We start from the raw sequence: 13,875 nt of genomic DNA on the forward strand, positions 1-13,875 counted from the left end.
CAGGGATAGAGTTTTTTATTTCTCAGCACATGTATACACCCAGTCTGGCAGTTGTGTTTCAGGACTTAGCCATCTTGGTCAGCAGTGGAGCTACCAAGCCACTTGTGATGATGAACATTGTATTCTTTGTGGAGGATTTCAATCTATTTCTTGCCACACTTGGTGCTTCCTCCAGCTGTTGTTCAACACATTCCTGGGAGTCTGGAATTACATATAGTCCAGACAAAGTAAGGACAGCATATTGTTTTCCTAAAGGAGATTAGTGAACCAGATAGGTTTTTACAACAGTCAGTGATAGATAAAGATGGTCATATTTGATGTAGTCACCAGACTCAATGTTAACTCCGTTTTCTTCCCACAATCCTGACAAGACCTGCTGAGATTCTCCATCAATTTCTGTTTTAGATTCAGATCTCCAACAATTACAGTTCTTTATTTCGTATCAGATTTTCTTTGTTCATTTACTTGAACTTGTTAATTGAATTTAGGTTCCATTGGCTGCTGTGGCAGGTTTTCAACCTTTGTCCCATAGGATTACTAGCAACATTATCATTATGTCACCATCTCTTCTGATTTGTTGAAAATTTTAAAGGGTTTTGAGAAATAGAAAACTGGATGGCTAACTCCTGTTCGTATTTACAATGTTCAATTATTAGAAAAAATTATTTTTGCTGGTAAGCATGTTAATAACAGATTACACAGATTGAAGATAATTGGCAAAAGAATTACGGGCATTCAGTATGAGGCAGAGGAATATGTGGATGAAGTTTTTTATGCGTAAATTGTTATGATCGAAATTCACTCGCTGAAAAGTTGTTTTAAACACATTTTGGGCAGAATCTTAGGCAGAGAGTAAGGAGTGAATTTGATTTATTGGCTCTTTTGAAAGGGCTCTATAAAGGCACAATGGACCAAGTAGTGTCCTTTTAGTACTGTAAGAATATTTATACCTTTTTATAAACAATTACCTTCTTCATTTAATTACAGGGTTGTGATCCCTTTGCACAGACTCAGCGGAGCAAGCTACAGCATCGCCGAGCTCGGATTAACCAGCAGATTAACAAGGAGATGCGAATGCGAGCAGGAGCTGAAAATCTATTTCGGTGAGTATTGCCGTTTAGCTGATATTGACCGATTGCTGGACTTGTCCTACAAACCTGATTGTCTGAATGTGAGTGTTTTATTTAAAAACAAATTCCTCTTCTGGACTTTACTTTTTTTAATTCCCATGGACACTACAGAAGAGGGACGAGACACTTTGATCCAACAAAGCTTTGTTATTTTCAGGGTATAACTTGTGCACACTATCATCCTCATCCACCATGCCACTTCCAGTTACTTTTTTTTTCATGGGTCAGACAAAATCTTTTGACCAATTTACAAAAACAGCACTGATTATAACTGCACATAGAGGGTCAATGGATGCTGATGTTATAAGCCAGAACAAACCCCTTCAAAATATATTAAGAAGATAGTCTAAACCCTAACTTTTTCTTATTTTAAAGGTAATTGTAAGGCATTGCGTTCCAGGTGCAATTTGATTGGTCAAACTGTCGACTTTAAGCAAAACACACTTTATTTTAACTGTCGTGTAAAAATACAGACAAAATAAAAGAAGAATTGGCTTTTCTGTAATTCTATCAAAATGCTGAATAAAATAATATATATTAAGTACTACTAATTAACCGTTCCAATATAGTAGCATCCCATACTCGCATCGGTGGCAAAGGCAAATTCAGTAAAACAGATTCTCTTCCTGCTGCTAAAATTGCATGTGAGACAATCTCAGCTGGCCAGGAATGGTTTGGTGAGACTTGGCATTTAGTTAGCATAGGGGCTGTAAAGGACTATGAGAGTGAGTACAAAGGCATGGATGATCATGGCGGGAATAAGAGGGCATTAGTGGTAAGTTAGCATGAAGAGCTATTAGATGAGGGTTGAGTCTTTAAGTTGGCATGGATGGGGTCTGGTATTGTGTAGAGTATGAGAGGTGAAGGCTGTTTGTTTCACTTTTTTTAAATATCGGACAAGAGTAGTAGTGCGCCAAGACAGACCTTCTATCAGATTGAATCCACACTTGACAGAACTGTTAGTCTGTTTTTGAGAGTCATCCACCATGATTCCCAGAAACCTAACTCCACCCCAGAATGAAAACCTGAAGATCTGGCACATTTTCTTCAGTTGGATTAGCATAGACCGAAATGTCCTACAGTGTAAATTCAGCTCTGTGTCATTTTTCACGGTTGAGGAAGGAGGTGTTACTACATGAAATTTGGAAGGATTGTAACTCGCTGAAATTAATGTAGGGAAGGAAACAGTGTTAGGAATAATACTGGAAATAAAGAAAGGGGTGGGTTGAAAAAGAATGGGTAAAGGAGATTAGGGATCCTCCTTACTTTCTTCAACAGCATAAAACCCACCACTTTTCCACCTCCTTTATTTCTGAAGAGAAGTCACGTTGGACTCAAAATTAGTTCTTTCTGCTTCCACAGATGCTGCTGGACCTTCTCTAGCAATTTCTGCTTTTTTTTTCAGATGTCAAACATCTGCATTATTTTACTCTGATTTAATGCTTGACAGTTGAACTTCATGCACCAAAAGAGGTGTAGACAGCATAGAATACCCTCCAGATGTACCATGTCAATACCAGAAGTCTGACCAATCAAGTGGAAGTGTCCAGACATTGGACACATCTAATTGTTGGTGTTTGAAGGAATGTTGTGCCTTTGTTGTTATATGAATTCATCCCACTTATTACTCTCTTATGGATTACCAGAAATGGATCTGCTCCAGCAACTCAATTTTCAATTAAGGCTAACTGAAATTGCCATTCTACCTCATTATCATCTTATGATTAATTAAAGTACACATTTATTTCTCTCCTTTACCATAATTCATATAGGGAGAGGGACTGTTTTAAATGCAATAGCATGTAGGAAGCAATAGGAAGAATACCAACAGAGTGTGCTAGAGAAATTCAACCTATCTGGCAGCATCTGTGGAGAACAGAGTTAATGGTTTGAGTCCAATATGGTTCTTATCTACTCCAGTATTTTCTATTTTATTTTAATTTGAGTCTCCAGCATTTGCAGTATTTTTTTTATTTGAGTAACAATAGGATATTGAGGGGGGAGTTCAAATATTTTGTATGTAATATATGCAGAATGTCCCTGAAAGTTAGAAGAAACAATAGGTAAATCAAACTGTGCAAAGTATGAAATAAAGAACTTTCCTCAGTGCTTTCCGCAGTAGCTTTTTGAATGCAGTTGGTGTTGGACACAGACCCAGAGATCCCCTTGGGGTTTGCCCTTTGGGATGCAGACAATACAGAGGGGCAGCCAGATACACTGTTACATTTTCTAATGAGCAAAAAAAGTCATTCCTTTGAGAGAGAAGCAGTTTTAACCCTTTTGTCAGTCTTTGGTACAGTGTTTAAAAACTGTATGCACACTGTTCTGTTTATTTTTATCCACTGTTTCCCGACTTCCAATACTATAACAGCTTACAAATATATAGAACCTTTAATGTAGATGATCTGCTATGACGTTGTTAATGCTACTTTGTATCTGATTTCTCATTGCTTATACATGCAGAAGATCATTCTGAAATCTCTATCTGTCTTCTTGCCAGCATGGATGCGATTGAGAATGTGACTTGTAGTATAAGAAAGAATTTTCACTTATTTATAGTTGCCTATTATGTCATACCGTAGGGTCTGTACATCTACTGCAGCTGGCATACAGAGCCTTGGTTTAACAGGTCACCAAAAGAGGACTCCTCAGACAACTTAGTATTGCTTCAGCACCCTAAAACAATTCAGGCTGGATTCTGTCATCAAGCCTGTAATCAAATTTTAATATGCAATTTCTGACTTGGAGACAAGAATAATTCCAAGTTCAATTTTTTGGCACATTGAAATTTCACTGCTATGAACTGGTTTCCTTTTTGTTTTCAATTTATTGATGGCACATATTTGTAAGTGATCATCATGTGGAGTTTTTTTTTAAATTTCATTTTAAATTTTGATGTTCCAGAGCTACAACTAACAACAAGGTGAAGGAAAATGTGGCTCTGGAATTGAGTTTTGTGAACTCCAACTTACAGCTTCTAAAGGAAGAACTAGAGGAACTGAACAGCTCAGTGGAAGTTTATCAAAATGGAAAGTGAGTATTTTCTATGCGCAGGCTTTATATCATCTTGAAATTAATCCTAGAACTGAGGTTCGGTAAACTGAATGCATGTTTTTTAAAAAAAAATGTGTTAGAAACATTCACCGTTCACCTGCTGTCTGTAGTGCAATATGTTCCATCACTTCTGTTTTTATTTTGATTTGCGATTTGGATTTTAAGGTGTATGTTTAGTTTTACTGTTAAGATATACTTTGGGGGAAAAAGCTTGTATGCTAAAACAAACATATGATGTGCATAGTCCTGAATTTGTGATCTCCATTTAAATAAGAGAAAACTATTTGTTCATTTAATTTTCACTACATCTTTTATGAACAGAGATTCAGTCCTGCAAAACCTGCTCCACCATTTCATTATTAGAGAGATGCGAGATGCTTCTTTGTAGAAAGGGGACAAAATCACAGCCATAGACATGATAATATAGTTGTCTTGATTACTGGGGAAGATCCCTATTTCCTGTAAGTTTGGGGTGTTGATAACCTGCTGATCTGTTTATCGTGAACAGTAAAGGCACAAACCAATAAATGAATTTCAGCCAAGGAGAAAATTAGATGTTGAATATATATTAAATATCAACTTCACCTAACTTTATAATTTTAAATTAATTTAGTACTTTATTTATTACTTCTGTTGTAATTGAACAAATCTGGCAGTGTGGGAAATTGAGTCACTGTTCATATTTAGATAACAGGGTGTGTCATGCAGTCCTTTTGTCAAAGATGCAGAAACTTGATTTATGTCACATCCCAAATTGTTGCGAGGCATTCCAAACTTTGTTAAATTTCTGAGGGTAAATTTTATCATTTTCTGGAATGGTTAGGTCTGTCTGGCAGGGAGGATTTGGCAAATTTGTTCACCCTGTGGTGCAGGTGCACCCTGTCCCTGGCATTGAAGGACAAAGGATATTGTACCTAAGCGCACTTTATTTTTCCTGTTAAAGAAACAATTTGATCAAGTAAGATTGTGATAGAATGATTGATTGAAATTAGCATCTCACTATATTGAGAATTGTGCATGCAAATGTATAGCTTGCCAATATGTGATGCAGCATGCTAGAAAATATTGCACAACTTTGGCATTTCCAATTCCTTGTCATTCCTAATGGTATGTCTGTTGAAATTAAGACTCAACCCTGTGATTCTTACTCTAACTCAATAGGTTTGAATCTGTGATCCTGTCGTTCCAGAGTAGGACAGCACTCTCTCTATAGGGCAGAAAATGAGAGTGTATAATCTTGGATGTTCTTAGAGCCCTATAGAATAGAGACAGGCCCTTTGGCCCAAACTAATCCATGCCGACCAAAATGTCCATCTGTGCTAAGCCCATTTCCTTCTAAACCTTTCCTAACCATGTATTTGTCCAAATGCTTTTTAAATGTTGTCAATGTACCCGCCTCAACCACTTCCGCTGGCAGCTCCTACCATATGCATACCACCTTCTGTGCAAAAAAAAGTTGCCCTTCAGGTTCTCATGTATTTTTTTCCCCTCTTAACTGAAATTGATATTTGTTCGTCTAATTCCTGTTGACTATTTGGGGGCCTATAGTACAACCTAATAATGTCACCATCCTCTTCTTATTTCTTAGCTCCGCCCGCAAAGCCTCACTGGATGATCCTGCAGTTATTTAATCTGTGACTACTGCTGTGATACTTCCTTTAATCAAAAATGCAACCCCCACCCCGCTTTCCTCCACCTCTGTCCCGCCTGAAACACCTATACCCTGGCACATTAAGCTGCCAGTCCTGTCCCTCCCTTAGCTATGTTTCTGTAATGGCTATAATATCCCAGTCCCACGTACCTATCCATGCCCTGAGTTCACCGGTCTTACCTCTCAGCCCTCTTGCATTGAAATAGATGCAATTTAATCCAACAGGCATTCCTCGCTCCCTGACCTATTCCATCCTGAACTATCTCTTCAACTTGCTATGTCCGATTACTGTATTTCTGTCTAGCCTCACACTTGCTTCCTTGCTGGTTAAGAGCACCCCACCACCCCACCCCGACCGTCGTCACCAATCTAGTTTAAACCCTCCCATGCAGCAGTAGCAAATTTGCCCGCCAGGATATTGGTCCCCCTCCAGTTCAGAATGCAACCCGGCCCTCTTGAACAGGTTACCTCTGACCCAGAAAAGATCCCAATGATCCAGGAATCTGAATCCCTGCTCCCTGCACCACTTCTTTAGCCACACATTCATCTGCCGTATCCTCCTGTTCTTAACCTCGCTAGCATGTAGCACTGGAACTAATCCGGAGATTACCACCTTCGAGGTCCTGGTTTTTAACTTTTCTCCTAGCTCTCTATGATCACTCTGCAGGACCTCATCCTTATTTCTACCTAAGTCATTGCACAATGACTTCTGGCTGCTTACCCTCCCCGTTGAGAATGTTCTGCAGCTGCTCCCAGACCCTGGCACCTGGGAAGCAACACACCATCCTGGATTCCCGTTGGCAGCCACAGAATCTCCCTCTCTGTCCCCCTAACTATAGAATCTCCTATCACAAAGGTTCTGTTCACCTTTACCCTTTCCTGCTGTGCTGTAGTGTCACCAACCTGGTGCTTTCCCCGATCGGTTTTTTGCTGTCAGTGATAGGAAGCTCCTCACTCCTGATCTCACATGAATCTCCAAACTTTTTCATCTTTGCTCATTTCTGTAGCTGGGAAGATTCCTATGTTTTGTTATGTTTTTATTTTTCTCACATCACGGTTTCTCATTTTTAAAAAGAAATGAAGAACAGTGCCGTGCATCACTGATTTAGTGTAAGGTGACTACGTGGTTGACCACTGTGGTAAGATCATTTTCTTTGAAGTGGCAGAATGATAGCTATCTTTGCACATGGGGACAAATAAAATTCAAGGTGAGGCAGTCCTCTGGCTCATTTACTTATTTTTGATTAAAAATGATCATTTACAATAGTATAGGAGTAAAATGCCAAATCTTTTAGTTGCGAACTTGAGAAAGAATTAAAAGAATTGGAACATTTTCTTTCCTGGCAGCACCTTCACAACTATTGTGGAAGAACTTTTATATGTAAATGGTATGAAGGATAATGCTGCTGTATGGACCCTTTGCTAATGTTATGACAATATGTCTCGGAAAGAAGAAAATTAGTTTATTTAATGGTACTTCCGTGCTAGCTCAGTGGGTAAATACATCACATCGTCATGTGACATAGTGCTGTAAAGGTCATGAAAGCCCTGACTATAGTACGAATACAAGCTAATGTTGGCCAAAGAAGGGGGGTCATATTCAGGTTGGCAGCCTGTAACTAGTGGAGTACCATAGGAATCAGTGCTGGGCGTAGTTATTTACAACATATAATAATGAATTGGATGAGGAAATTGAATGGGTGAGAGCCAAGTTTACTTATGACAAAACTAGATGGGAAGGCAGTTGGTGAGGAAAACATACAAACGGGTTAAACGGGTTGGTTAAAAACTTGGTAGATGGATATAATGTGAGTTTATTCACTTTGGCAGGAGGAATAAATGAGCTGCATATTATTTGAGACTTCTGAAAGCGTCAAAACAGGGTATTTGGGAATCCTCGTGCATGAATCACAAAAAGCTAATATCCCAAGTTCAGCAGGTAATGGGGAAAGCAAATGGAATGTTGGCCTTTATTTCAAAGGGAACTTAATATAAAAAAGGAAGGTGTTGCTAAAACTGTAGAAATTAGTAGTCTGACCACAGCTGGAATACCGTGAAGAGTTTTGTGCCCCTTACCTAAGGAAGGTAACCTGGCATTGCATGCAATCCAGAGAAAGTTCACTGATTGATACTGGGTATGGGAGAACTGTCCTATGAAGAGAGGTTAAATAAGTTAGGCCTATGTATTGGAAGTTAGAAGAATGATAAATGACCTTATTGAAACACAGGAGATTCTGAGATGACTTGATAGGGTAGATGCCAATAGGTTTTTCCCTTTTGTGAGAGTCTAGGACCAGAAGACAAAATCTCAGAATAAGGGGTCATACATTTAACACAGGTGAAAGGGAATTTCTTTTGAGAGTGGTGAGTCTGTGGATGTTACCGCAGACGGTTGTCAAGGCTGGATTGTTAAGTACATTCAAGACTGAGAGAGATTTTCACATAGTAAGAGAATCAGGTGTTAAGGGGAAATAGTAGAGAAGTGGAGTGTAGGATTATCAGATCAGCCATAAACTCATTGAACAGTGGAGCAGACTTGATGGGCTAAATGGTCTACTTCTGCTCCCACATCTTATGGAAGTGATGTTGCATTACAATTGTTGAGGAAGGAAATGTCAAGTTTTCCTGCTCATGATGTTTAAATGATGACTTTCTGATTTAAATGGAATTTACTGGTCCTAATAGTATGATGAACTGCTTTTTGTTGAATGCAATTTGTGCTGTAGTGACCAGCATTCTGTGCACATGATAATATTTAGAGAACAGCCCGAAATATTAGTTACATTAAATTTTTCCTAAGAACAAGGAAGGTTCTTATTGCAAGGTTTTTTCAGTAGGTCAGTTCAAAACATTTCAAGAGTTGCTGAAAAAAAAATTCCTGTCATAGTTAGTTGAACTTGGAAGGTAGGGACGGAGGTAGGCTTCGTACTGAGAACAATGTGAAACTGTGCTCCTGAGGTGGTGACTTAGGAGTAGTCACTTTGCAGTGACTCCAGGAAGGTATTCCCGAGTCTGAATGTGTGCATACTTAATACTATAGTCGGAGAAATCAAGCAGTTAGATAGTTTTGTGCCATCAGAACTCCAAAGGAAGTGCTAGAAGTTGGTAGATACAGTGAAATGTTAAAGTTAGGGCTTAGGAAAGGCCCTGGGAGCTGTGGAGAGTTGGCAAAAAGGTGTACCATTAACAGTTCGGTAAACTGTGAACAAGGATGAAGGAAAAACACAAGTAGTATATGCTTGTTACTAAGCAGAATTAGTATTCATGGAAAAATCCATAGTTAATACAGCTTGTGAAAGCTAGCTGTCTGTGAAAATTATGAATTTGTGCTGGAGTGTTGTTATTATAGCCATACAGAGTTTCAATCTGCATGGCTGCTCTCTGGGTGACAGATGAAAATGTAAACGAATCTATCATTCACTTTCCATGGGCATTACCTGCATTTTCTGGCTTCCTGTCCATAGTTACCCTTTTTCCACTTCCTCATTATGCCTGGTAAATATCTAGGCTTATGACTTTAATCCGATCAATGTTAAACTGTTGGAATTTCTGCTTATCCAGTATTGGATGTTGGCATGTAGTCTTAGAGGTAGCAATGAGAGAGTGTCTGCTGTCATTGCCATACATGTTGGGCTTGATTATGTATATTTGGATGAGCAAGTGAGAAATGGGATGGAGTCAAGGAAAGATCTTTGGGATGCTCTAGAGGTAGTAAAGAGGAAAGAGGAGCCCTACAGAAAATTCTATGGCTATGGCTCAAATCAATAATAGAAGAAAACTAATTGTTCTACTCGTTTACACATACCTTGGTCATTGGAGTTGAGGCATTGGAGGAGAATGATAAGATCAAATGTTCAAAGGCTCCAGATAGGTTGAGAAGATGAAAATGGATGAGGATCAACTCTGGAAGATTCAGATGCTTGCATGATGTTGGGCTTTTTCTGCTTTTATGGACACAGTTACTTGTGCACTTCAAAAACATTGGAGAAATTGGAAAATGAACTATGAATTTAACTCTATATATTTCAGTTTAGGAATATAGACCAAGAGCGCACAACTTAATATTTTTAGATTATGTTTAAAGCAAATGGGAGGAACTGCTTTTTTTCAAAGTGCAGTACTAGAAGAGTAACAGAGGCTCAAATATAGGAGATATTCAGACCATAACTGTTTCAAACTGCACTAATTTTTCTATTATAAAAATTTACGATGTTCAATTTAGAATTTGTATTTTGTGTGTTAAGATGTGATTTTAGATTTTTTTTCAGAATTGTTTTTGTGGACTTAGTGACAGGAGTCGGAGCAGACCTGATTAGCCAATGGCCTATTCTGCTACTTATCTCTTTTATGGTTGAATGGAGTCTGAGACCTAGTTGTTTTCAGGTATGTCTAATAAGGTTTTAAAACCCTTAGTGAAGAATTGAGGGTTAGCAATTTAGAGCATTTCGAAAGGGTAGAAGGGGAGAAAACTTTGTGACGAGAATCCAGAGACACACAAAGAGACAAAAAAATCTAGAAGTCAGTCAGTCAGTGGATGAGAGCCAGGAAAGGACTTTTGGAACTTGATTTTAACGAGCTCCTGTTGTTTTGCTTTGAAGTTAAGGTTATAGTGAGTTTAGTTTACAATTTGTTTTACATTTCCCAAGGAGCAATGCCAGCTGAAGGAAAAAAGGAAAAAATGATTCATCAGAAGGAAGTCTGCTGAAGATGTTTGGTGTGGACATAGTGGTAACTCATCACTAGAGATTTGGGTTTTTATGAATATTGCAGGATAAAAGAAATAGCGTGAATTTAAATCAATTTCTGATGTCTATAATGAGCGCTCTCCAATTATGCAGAGCAGTCATAAACTCAAACCATCATATAGAGTTAGATTAAAGTCGGACTTAGTAAGTACAAACTTTGTGGTTGGAGTAATCCGTCAAATCCCTGCGCAGAGGCTCCCTGACATACGGATGTCCAACTTATGAATGTTCATAATTAAGAACGTGATCTTGTATAGGGATGTAATTTTAAAGAACCAACATACAAACATTTCCTGTACTTACAGACAGCTCCCTTATATTGTCCTGCATTATGTTCCAACTCCCATCCAAAACAGCCTGCAAATGATCTCCAGAATGAAACCCATTCATCAACTGGTGTGGGCTTGTGGCGCAACTGTAGCGCAGCTGACTCCAGATCACAAGGTTGCGTGTTCAAATCACATCAGGCTCACTGTGTTTGACGGCTGCTCAACTCCCTGGATTTTGGGGCGACATGGTGGCTCTGCAGTTAACACTGTTGCCCCACAGCACCAGGGATCCGGGTTTGATTCCATGCTCGGGCGAGTGCCTGTGTGGAGTTTGCACATTCTCCCTGTGTCTGCATGGGTTTCCTCCAGGTGCTTCAGTTTCCTCCCATAGTCCAAAGATGTGCAGGTTAGGTGGATGGCCATTCTAAATTTGCCCATAATGTCCAGGGATGTGTAGGTTAACTGGATTAGCCAGGGGAAATGCAGGGTTACAGGGTAGGGGTCTGGGTGGGATGCTCTTCGGAAGATTGTTGTGAACTCGATGGGCCGAATGGCCCGCTTCTACACTGTAGGGATTCTATGATTCTATAACCAGCCTGTAGAAAGAGTTGATCTTGTCTTGGGGAATACTCCTCATCAACGAGTTGAAACAACCAGTGAAGGTGAAAGAAACTGAGATGCTACAGAGGCAGCCTGATGGTTGTGATAAAATCTCTGGCCCATATACTTAGGACATATCTATTTCAAACAAAGATGACATGGAAGTTCAATTATAGTCAGTCAGCCATACAGCATGGATACAGACCCCTCAGTCCAATGAGTCCATGCCAACCATGTTACCCAACTAAACTAATTCCACTCGCCTTCATTTTGCTCATATGCATCCAAACCTTTTGTATCCAAATGTCTTTTAAATGTTGTAACTACTTGCATCCACCTCTTCCTAAGGCAGTTTATGCCACATACAAATCCGCACTCTGCATAAAAAAAAAGTTGACCCCTCATGTCCTTTTTAAAACTTTCTCCTGTCATCTTAAAAATATGCCCCCTTGTTTTAATCTCCCTTTATATTTTATAAGTGGCTCAGAAAATGCCCATGGCATGTCACATTGGTGTTAGGGAATGCAGGCTAAAATAGTGAAACATTTTTATTGGCAGGGATTGCATAAAGATGCTGTTAGAATTTTCTAGATATGCTGTACATATCAGATTGTGGGGAAACCCTAACCATCAATTAAACCTGCATCCTTAATTTTAATAATAATTTTTAAAGGACTGTTTAGACCAGTCTTAATAGATTGTGTAGCAACTCTATCTAAAGCCCGAAGACGGAATCAGCATTTTTTAACAATAGTGAATGTTTCAACAAAATTCAGTGCTTTGGGGAAAATTATGGCAAAAATTATCGTGGAAATGTTTGTGTAAATTTTTTGTTTAAGATTTGAATTATCAGAGGAAATAGAATCAGGTCACACACATTCAAAGAAATATTGAGTAGTTTGGGAAAAAAGTATGTTTACATCTTCAGTTTATCATCCACAATGTCAAAGAGCTAAGAAAGGTGACATCAAACTTTAAAGACCATGATTTGATGCTATTGTGAGAAATTTCCTAACAGGTTGGTTGGAATAGTGATATGGGAATTCCCTTGTTACTGTTTGCCACCAGGATCCCTGATTAAGTCCATCAGATTCTGTTGAGATGAGAAGATCCCTTAAGTTAATTAAAGAAAGATATTATAAACCAAAGTTCAGAGACTACACTTCTGACTCATGTGTCAAATTTCCAGAAAGAAGTTCATCGGATGGTGTGAGTTAGCCTAAAAGTCACTCAATAACCATGAGAGCTAGATCATATAGAAATGAAATTTTGTCACTGGAAGCAAGATATTATTGTTATCTGTCTCTGGGAACCATTAAAAGTGAGGTTCGCTGGACCTTACCATTGAGTTTCTTTTTGATTTGCTGTAGATTATCAAGTAAGTACTTTAAACAAGAGGAAAAATCAGCGAACATATCCTGTTAATATGTTAAAACTATACTGTGGTAGGGACGATAGTCAGGAGAGGGAGAATGCATAGTGTATTAGGGATAATTTCTTGGAGAAATCAAGCAGGGGGCAGGCTATTTTGTATTGTGAAATGAGATGGGATTAATTAATGATCTCATGGTAAAAGTTCTTAAACCAAAGAGTATTGATAGCATGCTGGAATTTCAAATTCAGTTTGATGACAAGAAACTTGAGTCCCACCCTAGTGTTCTGGTGTGAAACAAAAGTAATTACGTTGGCAAGAAGACAGATTTGGCCTTAGGGGACAGGACGGAAAAGGTAGGACAGTTGACGGACAGTGGCAGACATTTAAGGAAATATTCAATTCCTCCTGACTAAAATATATACCAGAAGGGAAGAGAGATTGTAAGAGAGGGAAAAAAACCTCCATGTCTAAGCAAGGAATTTAAAGGTAACATAAGGGCAAAATCCAAGGCATACTATATTGCAGCAATCAGTGGCAGATTGGAGGATTGGAAAACTTCTAAAGACCAACAAAGTGTTACTAAAAAATAATAAGAAAGGTTAATTATGAAAGAAGACTGGTGTAAAATATAAAAATGTGCTGTAAAAGCTTCGATTGTATAAAAGAGAGGAGAGTAGCTAAAGTCAATAATTGTCCCTTAGAGGGTGAAATTGGGGAGTTAATAGTAGAGAAGGAGAAATGTCAGAGACACTAAATCAATTCTTTACCTCAGTTTTCACAGTGGAGGACACTGAAACCATTCCAATAGTAACAGATAATGTAGAGATTATAGAAAAGGAGGGAGTTAAAACAATCGCCATAACAAGGGCAAAAAGTACTGAACAACCTATCATGATTAAATGCAGGTAAGTCTCCGGGCCTGTTGGCTTACATCTCGGGTTCTAAAGGAAGTGGCAGCAGAGATAGTGGATTCATTAGTTATATGATTCAAAAATTTCCTGGATATTGGAAAGGTTCCAGCGGATTAGAAAAATGCTAAAGTTAAAATGAC

General features: G+C 38.6%; 1 protein-coding gene across 1 annotated transcript in view; it reads left to right on the forward strand.

Moving 5' to 3' along the window:
* The window catches only part of LOC125482977 (rhophilin-2-like), a 50,176-nt gene that overhangs the window by 15,916 nt on the left and 20,385 nt on the right, over positions 1-13,875 (forward strand). The window contains exons 2-3 of the mRNA XM_048596173.1: positions 988-1,103; positions 4,035-4,163. Coding sequence (XP_048452130.1) covers positions 988-1,103; positions 4,035-4,163 — 245 coding nt within the window. The remainder of the gene's footprint in view (positions 1-987; positions 1,104-4,034; positions 4,164-13,875) is intronic.

The sequence above is a fragment of the Rhincodon typus genome, chromosome 4 (assembly GCF_021869965.1).
Source record: "Rhincodon typus isolate 14 chromosome 4, sRhiTyp1.1, whole genome shotgun sequence".
Lineage (NCBI taxonomy): Eukaryota > Metazoa > Chordata > Chondrichthyes > Orectolobiformes > Rhincodontidae > Rhincodon > Rhincodon typus.